This window comes from Musa acuminata, chromosome BXJ3-6, assembly GCF_036884655.1.
Source record: "Musa acuminata AAA Group cultivar baxijiao chromosome BXJ3-6, Cavendish_Baxijiao_AAA, whole genome shotgun sequence".
Classification (NCBI taxonomy): domain Eukaryota; kingdom Viridiplantae; phylum Streptophyta; class Magnoliopsida; order Zingiberales; family Musaceae; genus Musa; species Musa acuminata.
Genome location: NC_088354.1, coordinates 32,547,312 through 32,560,551, shown reverse-complemented (window position 1 = coordinate 32,560,551; position 13,240 = coordinate 32,547,312). Strand labels below are relative to the sequence as shown.

General features: G+C 37.6%; 2 protein-coding genes across 4 annotated transcripts; one reads left to right on the top strand and one right to left on the bottom strand.

Annotated features, from left to right (window-relative positions):
• Window positions 1-1,281: 1,281 nt before the first annotated feature.
• Window positions 1,282-5,720, top strand: LOC135641798 (uncharacterized). 3 transcript variants are annotated; one of them, XM_065157521.1, is made up of 3 exons: window positions 1,282-1,822; window positions 2,350-3,649; window positions 5,459-5,720. In XM_065157521.1, the coding sequence occupies exon 2, from the start codon at window positions 2,365-2,367 to the stop codon at window positions 3,631-3,633; it is 1,269 nt and encodes a 422-aa protein (XP_065013593.1). In that variant the 5' UTR covers window positions 1,282-1,822; window positions 2,350-2,364; the 3' UTR covers window positions 3,634-3,649; window positions 5,459-5,720. The 3 variants fall into 3 exon arrangements, with proteins under 3 accessions (XP_065013593.1, XP_065013596.1, XP_065013595.1); XM_065157524.1 differs by lacking the exon at window positions 1,282-1,822 and adding an exon at window positions 1,867-2,004; XM_065157523.1 differs by lacking the exon at window positions 1,282-1,822 and adding an exon at window positions 2,054-2,232.
• Window positions 5,721-7,914: 2,194 nt separating this feature from the next.
• Window positions 7,915-13,047, bottom strand: LOC103989023 (polyamine oxidase 1). Its single transcript, XM_065155372.1, has 10 exons — window positions 12,882-13,047; window positions 12,540-12,789; window positions 12,300-12,446; window positions 11,969-12,215; window positions 9,723-9,866; window positions 9,435-9,584; window positions 8,863-9,117; window positions 8,700-8,781; window positions 8,534-8,623; window positions 7,915-8,238 (listed from the first exon to the last, which is right to left on the bottom strand). The coding sequence occupies exons 1-9, from the start codon at window positions 12,988-12,990 to the stop codon at window positions 8,544-8,546; spliced, it is 1,464 nt and encodes a 487-aa protein (XP_065011444.1). The 5' UTR covers window positions 12,991-13,047; the 3' UTR covers window positions 7,915-8,238; window positions 8,534-8,543.
• Window positions 13,048-13,240: the final 193 nt, after the last annotated feature.

Here is a 13,240-nt window from a genome sequence, read left to right as displayed (position 1 = left end):
TGACAAAAGAAAAGGCTTTCTACTACTGCTTTCTGTTTGTCTTCTCCACTGTCACTCTACGCTAATGTTCGTTTCCTTTCGTTGTGACATCTCTAGTGCTGCTCTCACCAACACTGCCTTACCCCCACCTTTCCTTCGCTTCTTGTTGTACCTTTATTGCAGCTTTCTTCTCTGCTATAGCTGCAACATCGTTGCAACTTCCTCTTCTACTACAGCTTATTCCTCTGCTACAACATTGCTATAGCTTTTTTCCATTGCTGTAGCTTCTTTCTCCTCTGCTGCAGCCGTCCCCGTCGCAGTCGCAACAACAACAACAACAACAGCGATCTGCTCTTGTCCTACTCACGAAGCCTCTGGCTCGTATTGCTTTGTATCAATCCAAGATTGGTATCCTTGATTGGAGCATCATTTGGCATTGCCAAGGCAGATAAAATTTCGAGAAAATGTCTCAACTCTTTCCATCAGAGGCAACCAATATGTTCGACGAATTGGTTTCAATACCTCAAAAAACGAGGTCATCAGATGCAATTGAGCCACCTGTAGCATGAACCAAATCAACAACATCAACTCATTTCACGAGTCATTCAATTCCCAGAAGCACAATGACCGAAAGGGAAAGAAAGATGGGAAGGGGGAGAGGGGACTAGGGTTAACTACGGAGGAGGTAGGGCACCTGGTACTTCCGGTAGAGGGTGAGGGGTCCTGCATCCACCGGTAGGGCACCTGGATCTCACTTTCTCCCCCTTCCAAGCTCCTCCCCACCGCCACCCTTCCTCTCTCCCCTTGTCGCTCGCAAGCCTAGACACCTCCGCTTTCCGTGCAGATGCCGCCGCATCGTATTGAGATGGGAAATGGGATTTGCATAAATGGGCTAATCAAACCCAATCGATCGAACCAGATCAGACCGATCCACCACGAGCCGGAGGTAAAATTATCGTATGCAATCGATAAATAGCTTTTCTCTAAGAGAAATTAATATTCGGTTCCATTTCAATGCGAAAGGAGAGTAGTAAATGCAGATGAAATGTGAGTTTTGACGAGTAAAAACAATTGGAGAGAGAGAGAGAAAATGCACTCAACATAGAGTCAACGACAAGTGTTGGGTATAAGAGAGTTGTTTAGGCCGATCCATAGACGATGGATGGCCTTATCCACCACAAATCCTGTTGGTGAATGCACGCGGTTTGCATTCCATTCGCCCCTCGGATATTTTCTTCTTCTTCTTCTTCTTTTTCTTTTTCTATAGGTAGTATATGCCTCTCCCCACTTGACTGTAGACCATTTGATACCAGAGCTTGCCCCGTAGAGAGGCAGATGAAGTGCTACCAACCATTGATTCTGCAAGTCAAATGGATGACAACCCACTGTTCTTGGCAGCTTTTGCCTCTCCCATGCCTAACTCCCCACAATACACTAGCCACCATCAGCCTCACTGACCTTTCTGTTTTGGAAATTTTGTATTAGATTGTCTTGACAAGAGCCAGCTGCTACTCAATGATGGAGATAGCATACCTGGAGCTTGGACTTTTTGCCTTTGGAGCCCAGACCCCACCAAGGAAGCACAATCTTGATTCTGGATCATTCCTCTTGAGTAGATCGACTGATTCGCTTGAAGAAAGGACTCGATGTGTTGATGTTTCTAATTGAAATTTGCTGACTTTTGGGAGAAAGAGGAAGACCTGGTTCCGCCTTTGAGGTCATCCTTTTGCCCCTTTGTCCCCTTGGGAGTCCGCCGCGATTTGAGTTCCCCTTGAAGCCTTTCGGTGCGCTTTCGTCCCGTTCCGCCTCGGATTCTGGTGCTGGTGCTCGCTCTCGATTAAAGGTGGGGTTTTTGTGTTTGTGCTGTGGGTCGCTTTTATTGTTGGTTGTTGATTGGTCCCTCTTGAATTCAACATGCGCTAAAGTTTGCTCCTTTTCTCGGGGCTTCTCCGTCCAAAGTTTGGATTTTGGGACTCGATTTCTGTGTGATGTTTGGATTTTTTAGGCTCGAAGGGCTCTTCTGAGGTACAGAACAATCTGGTCCCGAGGGCTTGACGATGCTTTGTCATCTGGGTTGGATTTGCTCCGAAGATCTCGGAGTAGATCGCTATTACCACTCCAACTGCCAAGTTCTTATTTTTCCCAGTGTCTTGCAATCCTCAATTCGTATATCAGTTCTCTCACTGCAGTCTTGGCTCTTGTGCTTCGATTTCTTGAGCGAGAAGAGATATTAGCTTCATCCTCAATTTTTCTGTACTGTATTTTGCTAGTGTTTCTGTTCCCAAACATTCCAATCTTACTTCTTGTTCCAGTTCTGATCATAGTTCTTGATCTGACTTCTTCAGCTTAATTCTTCTGGTGTCCTTGCAGGCACTGCTTCAATCGATGGACTCCTACCAACTCTTCTCAGCGACCTCCGACTCCCCCACTGCCGCTGCTGAGCCCGGGAAGTCGAAATCGGCGGCCGTCGTCCAGGACTCCACTTTCGACGGCGAATTCGATCCCCAAGTGTTCATTGGGTTTCTCGAGGTCTTCATTTACCAGGCTCGCGACATTCACAACATCTGCATCTACCATAAGCAAGATGTTTATGCCAAGCTCTGTCTCACCAGCGACCCCGACGTCGCTGTCTCCACCCGGATCATCAACGGCGGGGGGCGGAATCCGGTCTTCAACGAGAATCTCCGGCTCAGTGTCCGAACGATCGAGTCATCGCTGAAATGTGAGATATGGATGCTTAGTAGGGTGAAGAACTACCTCGAGGACCAGCTGCTGGGGTTCGCGCTGGTGCCCCTTTCGGATGTCCTCTTAGCTAAAGCCAAGTTGGTGCAGGAGTTCTCCCTCTCATCTACCGATCTCTTCCATTCTCCTGCGGGCTTCGTTCAGTTGTCGCTCTCTTACGTTGGTGCTTCCCCGGATGTTATGGCAATCACGTCAGTGCCAAAAACTGTGATTACTGAGGCTAATTTGCCGGATGCAGAAACTGACGACTCGATTCCCTGTGAGTATGAGAAGATTGAATTCCCCGACCTGAAGGTGGCTAATGAAAATCAACAGATGGTTTCTGAGTACTTCGGGCTACAGAGCACTGATATGGAGACACAAAGTTCAGAGAGCTTGGTGACTTCAGAGAGTGGCAACTGTGTCGACGATGATGCAGGGGTGCGCCTTGTGGAAAGCTTCTCATCCGCCAAGAGACTTGGATCTCTTGATTCTGATAATGCACTGAAAAATGACACTACCATAAGCAGTGTTTCCATGGCTGAATATTCTCCTGTAACACTTCCAGTTGCATCTCAATCCATCTCTGATGTGTTGTCAGTCACAGCATCTCCAAGCAGAAAAGATAAGAGCTCAGAGGTCACAGATGGTGAAGCTGATTCATCTGGGCCATCAAAGGTTGAATTCATGAGACCAATCATCAGCATAAACATTGAGCCAGAGCAGACAGTGGTTCAGCAGGATATTGTTGATATGTACATGAAAAGCATGCAGGAGTTTACAGAGTCATTGGCCAAGATGAAGCTTCCCATGGATATGGAGACCAGCAGCAGCCCGAGTGTGGAGAATGGTAGTCCTGATAGTGAGAGGAAGGTGACAACACCAAAAGGAATTGGCTCCAAAGTTTTCTATGGAAGTAGGGCATTCTTCTGAAAGTATTCCTCTCGAGGTATACAAGTTCCTCTGCAATTGTCAATTAAATAATCAATTTGCCGTCAGATATGTGAACATTGTCTATGTGGTTTAGTCCTATCAGAAATATTAGATGGCATGGCCATTACAGACTCTGTTTACTACGCTTGTCATACTCTGTTTGGTGGTGTTATGATTAATATATTATTGTTTCTGTTGATCCTTTTGTGGTTGTTTTCTTTACCATGCTATTTACTTTGGAAATTGAATGAATATACAGAGATGCTATATTAATTTATGTCTTCTATATGATATCAAAGTAGCAAGGTGCTACTAATTAATTATCCATCATTGATGGAAATACTTCTCTATATGCCACTTGTATAGGTCACAGAAAATGCAAGTTATAAATTCCATGTCATAAATTTCAGTTCTTGGGACAAAATTGAGATCACTATGATTCTTCGGATGCTTAATTTCTCTTAACTTGGTTATGGAACCAATTAGGTGGTAATTTTCTCTTAATTTTCCTCGTTTTGCATATGTTATAATCTGTAGATACATCTCATGATTAGTATACGCTGTGTTGAGTTCTTTGAGTTAAGAGTTGTTTGCATCTGCTCTTTTACTTCTTTAACCTGGACATCCTTTTGTCAGTATCCAATTGTCTGATCACTATCAAACAGTTATGATTCTTCTTAGTCAATTTTGATTTTTGGATGTTCCTTTTACACCAAGAAAGCTAGGGTAAGTTGATGATGTCATCTTCAGCTTCTTTGTGCTCTGTATTACTATCCTGATATCGTAAAAATCCAAGTCAAAGTTGAGAAGAACAATATGATTTTCTATAACCATCACGAGTGCTACTTTATCCAAATTTCTCTTTCACAATCTGATCTATATAATAATTTATTAGAACTTTTATTGATCTAAGTGATTTTCCACAAACAAATAACAAGGACTGATCTGAGTTATGGTGCAAATGATTTTGGTTGCTTAAAAAAGTATCAACCAAATAATGTAAAATGACACAGATTCCATCGATCAGGAAAACAATATGTACTCCCTTAAGTCAGTTGATTATGGTAAATATTCTAATTGAGCTCTAATCATGTTGGAAATTTGTCACCAACACATCTCTAATACATGGAGAAAATCAAATTTTATCTTGTAATATATTTTCTTGAAAGAAAATTTAGGATATATATATTTTTTTGTTTTTCGATGATGGCCCTGCTGACTCTTTTCCACAAAAGAAATAACAGGAATATAACATATTTAACAGCAGGTCTTATAGGACCTGTATCTAATGCAAGCCCTGCATGATATCATCTATCCTTGGAAGATCCTCGGATTATTTTTCACAGGTTCTGAGAACACCAAATTAAAAATGTTGTAACTCTCAGGCCCCAACCTATAGTTCCAAATTCTTGTATTTATTTAAGTTCCTTTCTTACTAAATCTGAATATATATGAGAATAACATCATTAAATTACTTGTTTCAGATCCTATTATATTTTCTTTCCCATTTATGCAGAAGCAGAAAACAATACTGTGATTCATGGCTCCATTTTATGCTTATTGTGAATTACTTTGCCATGGTCCCTTATCTTTTCCAAATAGTAAAGAACTTACTGGGATTCAAGTTCCACAATAGGTTATATCGCATGCTAGTCATGTACATATCATTGAATTAATTCACAAATGGTTCTGCCATCTTTGCTGTAACCACAAGTCTGAAAGATTGAAGATACATCAAAGCATCATTCTTTTTCTAGAAATCTAGATGACCAGTTGAAAGAATTTTATTCGATAATTTATGTTAACTTACCTGGTTGCTTTGCAGAAACCGCTGGAGATCTCTTCGGGTGGCACAGTTATTGGATTTGCCTGTGTGTACTGCAGCTGCTGGCAACTGCTCCTCAAATTTCATGTTCTACTTATTTGATCAAATCAGAAACAGGAGTCTTATTTTTCTTGTTTTTGGGTTGGACCAGTTCTCTTTTTTCCTTGTCAAATATGAGGCTTCGTATCCGCGGTATAATTTTCTGATGCTTGTTTAAGAACTTCTACGCAAGAATTATACAACTCTTGTATCTCTTTACTAAGTACTAAGCTCTCAAACATCAGAATCTAATGTGCACTTGTTTCTCGAAATCTAACATGTCATGCAAATGTTGATATGGTTTGCGGAGGAGAAAAGAATTCAAAACTTTCAGATATTGTATTTGCCATGTGGCAAATTCACGGATTTTCATGTGGAAGATCGAAATAAGAAAGGAAACCTTTTTTCATTTATTATAAATTGGTAGTTAATAAAAATGCATTATATGAACTTATTTTAATCATGTCTATAAACCCTTGTTTGAAAGGAGACATAAGAACAAGAAAAAAAAAACAAGTCTCTCCTTGCAAACTGTTCATATCATAAAAGTCATTGTTATCCTTGACAAGACACTGAGAAAAATGGTTGCATCTCGATCATCTGAAGAAACATGGCAACCATATTTGATCTAAACCTGCATGACAAGTACATCCTATTGTTATTCTCATAGCATAGTCACGCAACATTATGAGTAACTGCACGCAAAACACTTGTACAAAGTGCTCATTATGCTAATTACTCTTGTTGAAAGACCATGCTTTAAGTTTGATAGTGAGAATGATGTGAGCCATAAATTCTTTGGTTTGATTTCATGATTGCACGTATTATTCTTGAACGGTTTGATCATCAAGTTTGCAGAATCAATTTCTGAAATGTACAGGCAACAAAATATAGTGTGACTAAAATTTGCCATGTCCCATACCCAAGACAAGGAGAAAAGCCAAAAAGCCCAAAAAAAATATGCACCATGAACATAGACATTATAATTTGGAGAGATTTCTTAAATAGAAAAGGATCTTTGAAAATTAAATATTGATTCCCATATAAATTTACCTTATGTATCACAAAGTTTTGACATAAGAGTGAAAGAAAAATACTTTTAGGTGCTCCTAATTTTTTTCTTTAATAGATTTAGAGAGATTTTAAATGAGAAATTATATAAGAGACACTATTTTTGATAGAAGATGATGATCATGAAAATATTTAAATAACTGGCTGAGAAAATCTCTCTTAATTGACTGATCATACATAAAAGAGAAAATATCTCCCTCTAAATCTGTATAAATAATTTTCAACCATACTGTTCACTTTTATGAATTTTCAACCATTTTAATTTATCAGTTTTGACTTAAAAGATAAGTCAAGAGGAATTTCTTATCTTTTATTATTCTCAAACAATGAGAAACTTGAGTTTATCTCCATAATTATAAACAAAGGGTATGGAACTGCATATATCTATCTTATGTTCATTATTTCTAAATATTTGTTTTATTTTTTATTTTCTGTACTATTCCTTTGACATCAGTCTATTTTCTCCATACTCATCATGGTGCTGGCACTCATGGAAGTTTAATACATTTTTCAATGAAATCAAGTTTATTTTTCATTATCCCTTCTTAAAATTAATTTTTTATAAAAAAAATTATAAAAATACTATATTCTGATTGACCCTCATTTTCTTTAAAAATAATATAATCTTCTATCTCTCTTATTTTACATTCATCTCTTATTTCTTTACCACTATAGCCACAATGTGGAAAATAAAGATGCCAATGGTGGAATGTCCATATGAAAATTCACAATGTGGAGTTGTAAACATCCTTATACAATATCAGAAGAAATCCAATCCAATCCAATGGAGATGTTTGGTGACAGCACATCAATATGATAATGATATCTCATTCATCCTTTTTTTTTGGTTTCCCCCTACAGGTATTGTCACAACTAAAGGCTTTTATCCAATGATATGTGGTGCAACTTGATGGACATGTAATTGTCTCAAATGTCAATCGAGGGATGACATGGTTGCCTCCCTTTCTACAACATGTTTGGCCTATGCAATGGAGAAACAAAATACATATAGGTTATATAGAAGGCAGGAATGAGTGAATGGGTCTCAAGAATTAAAATTTGTGATATAAAAAAGAAAAAACCGAAGAGAAGATGAATTAAAAGATAGAAATAAGCTGTGCATGATGCTTTTGTTGGAGAATTTGTATATATTATATAGATTTAACATTAATTTTTTTAATAGAAACTCATAATTTTTGTTATACTATTAATTCCATACTATTAAGTACAAGGAAGCTTCAAATGTTGTTTCTTATTCCTCTTATATAAGGTTCTAAAAGGTTATCGTTTTAAAGTCTTCTTATACCTTGTTTATCTTAATTGTACTTCTTAAGATTCAATAGAAATTATGTAATGGGGACTCAGAAATATGCCATAATCATTAGTTCTAAGCATCCTTGTTTAGAACATTATTCATAAAATGTGCAAAGCATCCTTGTTTACTCTCAACAAGGCAAGTCAAACGATCATTAGTTCTAAACATGTCTACGTATCCAAGCTTAACAAGAAATAATAAAGCTAAAAGCCTCTCCATGCGAATTATTCACGAAAGGTGAAAAGCACCCTAGTTTATTCTCAAGAAGGAATGCACTGAGAGGCATTGCCGAGATCCGAGAAATGTTTTGATCCTCCTATAGCGAAATGGAATGGTCACCTTATTTGTGATCCACCTGCATTATAATTTAATAATATTAATTATCATAATTGATGAAAATAATAGAAGATAAAAATAATTATTAAAGAAGCTTTATTGAAAAAGTGAAAAAGCTTAAATACATTAACATATCCCTCTCCTATTTATAGAGGAAGGATTTCCCTCAACAGAATGGAGGATTTCCCTCAATAGAATAGAGAGATTTCCTTAAGAAAATCTTATCTTCTATCAATAATCTTCATAGCATACTAAGCCATATTGTAAGAAACTTCAATTAAAAAAAAAAAAAGACTTTGATTTCGGTATATCACCTCATGTGACCTAAGAATCCTTCGGCTTGATTTCATACTTGCAAATCTTGTGATTGATACATTTGATCATCATATTGGCAGAATCAATCCCTGAACAGTTGTTCAATCATCAAACTGTTGATGTTGGAATCTACGATATGTATTAGATGAAAGAACCAAAACAAACCTGCAAGATATGCACCATGGACGTAACCATTGTAGTGTTCGCTTGTGTGTTCACCAGTGAAATAAACCTTTCCAATTGGTGCCTTCACAACATATTTTTTCGCATTACTCATTGCAATCACTGATATCTACTTATGAGAATGATATGTGACATGTAAATTTACCCTGATCTGATCATACTCATAACGGTTGACACCAAGTGGCCAATTGGAGAAGGCGCCCTTGAAGAACCTATCAGACCACCACCTGGGAACAAGTATATCTGTGGCCTCGGGAATATGTTTCCCGAACATGTTCCTCAAGACCTCCATAGCTTCTGCCTTGGTTTGGGAGTCTGGCTGCTGCTCTATCCTCCTTGATTCCTCATCTGTTACCGTGACCAGTAGAACATTGGCTCCTGGGTATTGCTTCTCGAATTGCTGCAGCATGCAAACATGATTCATGCATGGTGTGGCTAATATATATCTACACTAGCTTCGCTAGATATTGCTTCTCGAATTGCTGCTGCATGCAAACATGATTCATGCATGATGAGGCTAATATATATCTACACTAGCTTCGCTAGATATTGCTTCTCGAATTGCTGCTGCATGCAAACATGATTCATGCATGGTGAGGCTAATATATATCTACACTAGCTTCACTAGATTGTGCTCATTATTCTCAGAAAAAGTAGCTTACCCTTTTGTTCTTATCTATGTTTCTAAATGTAAAAGAATTATCAGATCATTAGTACCTGCCACACTGGATAATATCCTCTTCTTTCATTAGCATAGAGAAAGAATTCTGTCCCATTTCCCTCAGGCCAAAACTTGTAAGGAAATTTGAGAAAGATCTTGGTGTATACCGCCATATCGAACTGGTACATTGCAAGGATCTTCCATTGCTATATTTCAGAAGATGATGTTGAAAGTCATATATTATCCCAAAACAAACAATGATAACTAAAACATTTAGCTTCTATAAACTCCAAGAAAGGAAAATTGCAAACATATTATTATGTACAGTATCCAAAAAAACTTACAGGCAAGTCTGGCTCAAACTTGATGAGTTTGGTTTGAAGAACACCAATGCTAACTGAAACAATTACATAATCTGCTTTGTAAACTGATCCATCCTCTGTGACAACAACTACACCACTTTGAAAGTGTCGTATACGTCTCACTACCTGTAATTGTTAAGCAAATAGAATTTTGTAAGACATAAATATTTTATAATAATAAAATCTAACTTCTATTGTGAAAATTTTGAAAAAGAAATCCTAATTTACTTTTTTTTTTTTTTTTGCTTAGTGTCTCTTGTTTCTTACTTTCCGAGGATATTTTTTACCACATATAACAAAAATATTTTTTTAATTATCTCTTCCTTCCAATGGAATTGCTTAAAGTCGTGATTCAAGACCAGTTCAAAATAATACTATACCTTATAATTTAATAAAAATATATTACAAAATAGATAGTTTTATTAAAATTTAAAATAATTATATAAAATAATTTAATAATACATATGAAAAAATGGTAAATGCATATAGTCAATAAAATAAAATGAGGAACCATATGAGTGACTACAATAAAAAAATAATACTAACTGTATATTTAAAACAATTTTAATAAATATTCTAAATGTTAATAAAAAATATAAAATTGTAATATTATCTAATTATCATATACACCATAATAAAGATTTGCATCTTATAATATCAATTAAATTTTTAGTTAGGCTTTCACTTTTAGTAATTTAACATGATTTTAATTAAAATATATCAAAATTAATAAAGATATGATAACAATCAAATTATTTGTAATGTTTCTAAAATATTAACCTAAGAAATCTTTATAAACAGCTAAAGTTATGTTGTTCTTAACATAATGTTATGCTATTTTGTCATAATTTTTTAAAATATACAACTCTATTTTAAAATATATAGTGTCGCGAGTATTCTTAAACTCCAAATATCAACCACTCTTATATATAACTTTTCTAAATGTCCTGCAGGCTACTTCTTTGTCAGCTTATTCTCCTAGTTTCCTGCTGCTCTCTTACGGCATATTCTCTTGGTTTTATGATATCAATGTTTAATATATGACTATATATATATATATATATATATATATATATATATATATATACAGAACAAATAAGATAGTAGCATATGATAAACAATTTGAAATAGGAGAGGTTGATGATGCTTCTTTGACTTGAATAGATGATTGATATGGTGATTGATTCGTAAACTGTAGATGGGAACATCGTCATGCTTCAACTTAATCATAGTGCATTAGCGTGGCGACCAAGAGAGATGTCAAACAATGCATATAAAACACTTGTGATAAGATAAGAAAAGACTGGTTCTATGGAAGTACGCACTCTCCATGGAAGAATGTAGAGATAATAGATTTGATCTGAAAAGTCGACAATGGTCAGGGAAACCTTTACTTATGGGACCAGAATTTTATGAGTTCACCGCAGGATTCTAGTCTATTGCATGGTAGCCATGACAATAAAATAAGTACAAGATAAGTCCATGACAGTGGAAGAGTGAAGGCGCTGCCACGCTGTTCCAACAAGATAAAGGACAAGATAAGTACAAGTTGATGGTAGCCATGACGTTCCAACAACAGTTGCATTTAAATACGCAAGTAGAAGAAGTGAAGGCTCAAACGGAACCTAAAACCCGTAGCCGAGGTGTTAATATACCATTAAGTTGCAGATCGCAAAGCTATTTGACAATAAGATAATAATGAATCATAAATATGACAGCTGTGTTGGTAGAAAGATAAGTCTAAGAAACATGGAATAGTCATTATATTCTAAAAACTGATGCATTAAATGAGAATTCCCTTCAAAAAATTTAGTTCACTAGTAATGTTTAATACAGTGATAGATTATTTTCCTAATCCTTCAATGAACCTGCAGAGAGGCACCAATGGGTATTGATAACATTTCAGTACTTTTATATACTATTACAGTCTTATTTTTTCCCCACTCTTACACTATTAAGATTCCTCCTCTACATTTTAAATGTTATTTCCACAATGAGTTGCAGCATAAACATATCTTATTTAAGATAATATAGATCAATATATACTATAAAATATAATATAATCTAGTTTATTTATCATCTAGAATGATCTTCTAAGGTCATATATATATATATATATATATATATATATATATATATATATATATATATATATATATATATATATATATATATATAGAGTGTGTGATTATAGATCTGTCAAGAAACGAGTACTGTGGAGTATTTACCTTTCCAAGGAGGAGACGAGGATCTACAATGGTGCCGTTCTTGGCCGTCCTTAGGAACTGGCCGGCCAAGTCGTACACCAGACTCTCGTAGCCTCGTTGGTCCGCCACAAAGTAGACGTCCTCCCCAAAGTTGGCGAACGTGGGCAAGGGAACAGTATTCTGGAGACTCGTCACCCTCGGTGGCTCCGCGAACTCGTAGTCGTAGGTGTAGTAATCCACCACCATTTCCAACGCGGTGGAAGGAACACTGCACGCATGCAAAACCACACAGTCATGCGTGCGGTTTAAACGACAGAACGGCATGCATGTGTTGGCAGAGCGATAGATTTACTGGTTCTTCAGGCGTTGAGACGTCAAAATGGAGACGTCCTCGCGGCCGCTGGGAGGTAAGGATGCGGAGAGCTTCTCTCCAAAGCTATTGACCTTGGCGGCCTCCTCGATGACCTCGTCAACTTCGGAGCTCTGGTAAAGCCCACCACTGAGTACATAGAAATTAAGCAGATGGCACGATGTTAGGGAAATGGTGAACAGAAGAATTAAGAGCATGAAATATATGGCTAGATTTGGTTACATCTCATTGTAGGTGTTGGAGGAGAGGTTGCTGTAGTCTGAGAAGAAGTTCCTCAGGTGGAGCTTATTGGCCATCTTCCAAATGGGGTTCAACTCAGGGCCGTTCACTCCTTCCACCCAGTTGGCTCCCATCTCCACGTTCATCCCTGCGAAGTTGACTTTGCGCATGCGGCCACCGATGCGGTCCGTGGCCTCCAGGATCAGTATGTCCTTTATGCCGGCGTCCGACAGCGTCTTCGCGGCAGAGATCCCTGCGTAAACCGGCATCAAGTTCATTAGATGCTTGAAGTACATGCATCGACTGCACCAAATGCTATGATGCGAACGCTGATTAATATTTTACCAGACATGCCGGCTCCGACGACGATGACTTTTGGGCCGGCCGCCGCGACAGCTCCGGCGAATACATTGGAAACGAGCAACAGAGCCACGATAGCATCAAGGGCTCCCATCTCTGTCGCTCTCTGTGCGACCTCTCCCTGGCTTTAGCTGTACAAGATAAGGATGCCCATTGTGCAGCAGGTAATTGGACTTATATGGAGGGAGATGCTCATCATGTGACAGCTCAGGCTACGTGTTCTTTACTGTGACATGGTGCCTTCCATAATTGGATCAGGAGATGTTGCTGCTACCACGTTCTTCCATAGACACTCCCACTCCGTTCACTCGAAGTCAGATCTCGATGTCTGCAGCACTTGTTTT

Coding starts and splice junctions, on each gene's coding strand:
- LOC135641798 (XM_065157521.1), top strand. CDS start 2,365: ATGGACTCCTACCAACTCTTCTCAGCGACCTCCGACTCCCCCACTGCC.
- LOC103989023 (XM_065155372.1), bottom strand. CDS start 12,990: ATGGGAGCCCTTGATGCTATCGTGGCTCTGTTGCTCGTTTCCAATGTA. Junction 9,585..9,722: donor AGTTTGAGCCAGACTTGCCT/GTAAGTTTTTTT, acceptor TCTGAAATATAG/CAATGGAAGATCCTTGCAAT. Junction 8,782..8,862: donor ATGAGTATGATCAGATCAGG/GTAAATTTACAT, acceptor TATGTTGTGAAG/GCACCAATTGGAAAGGTTTA.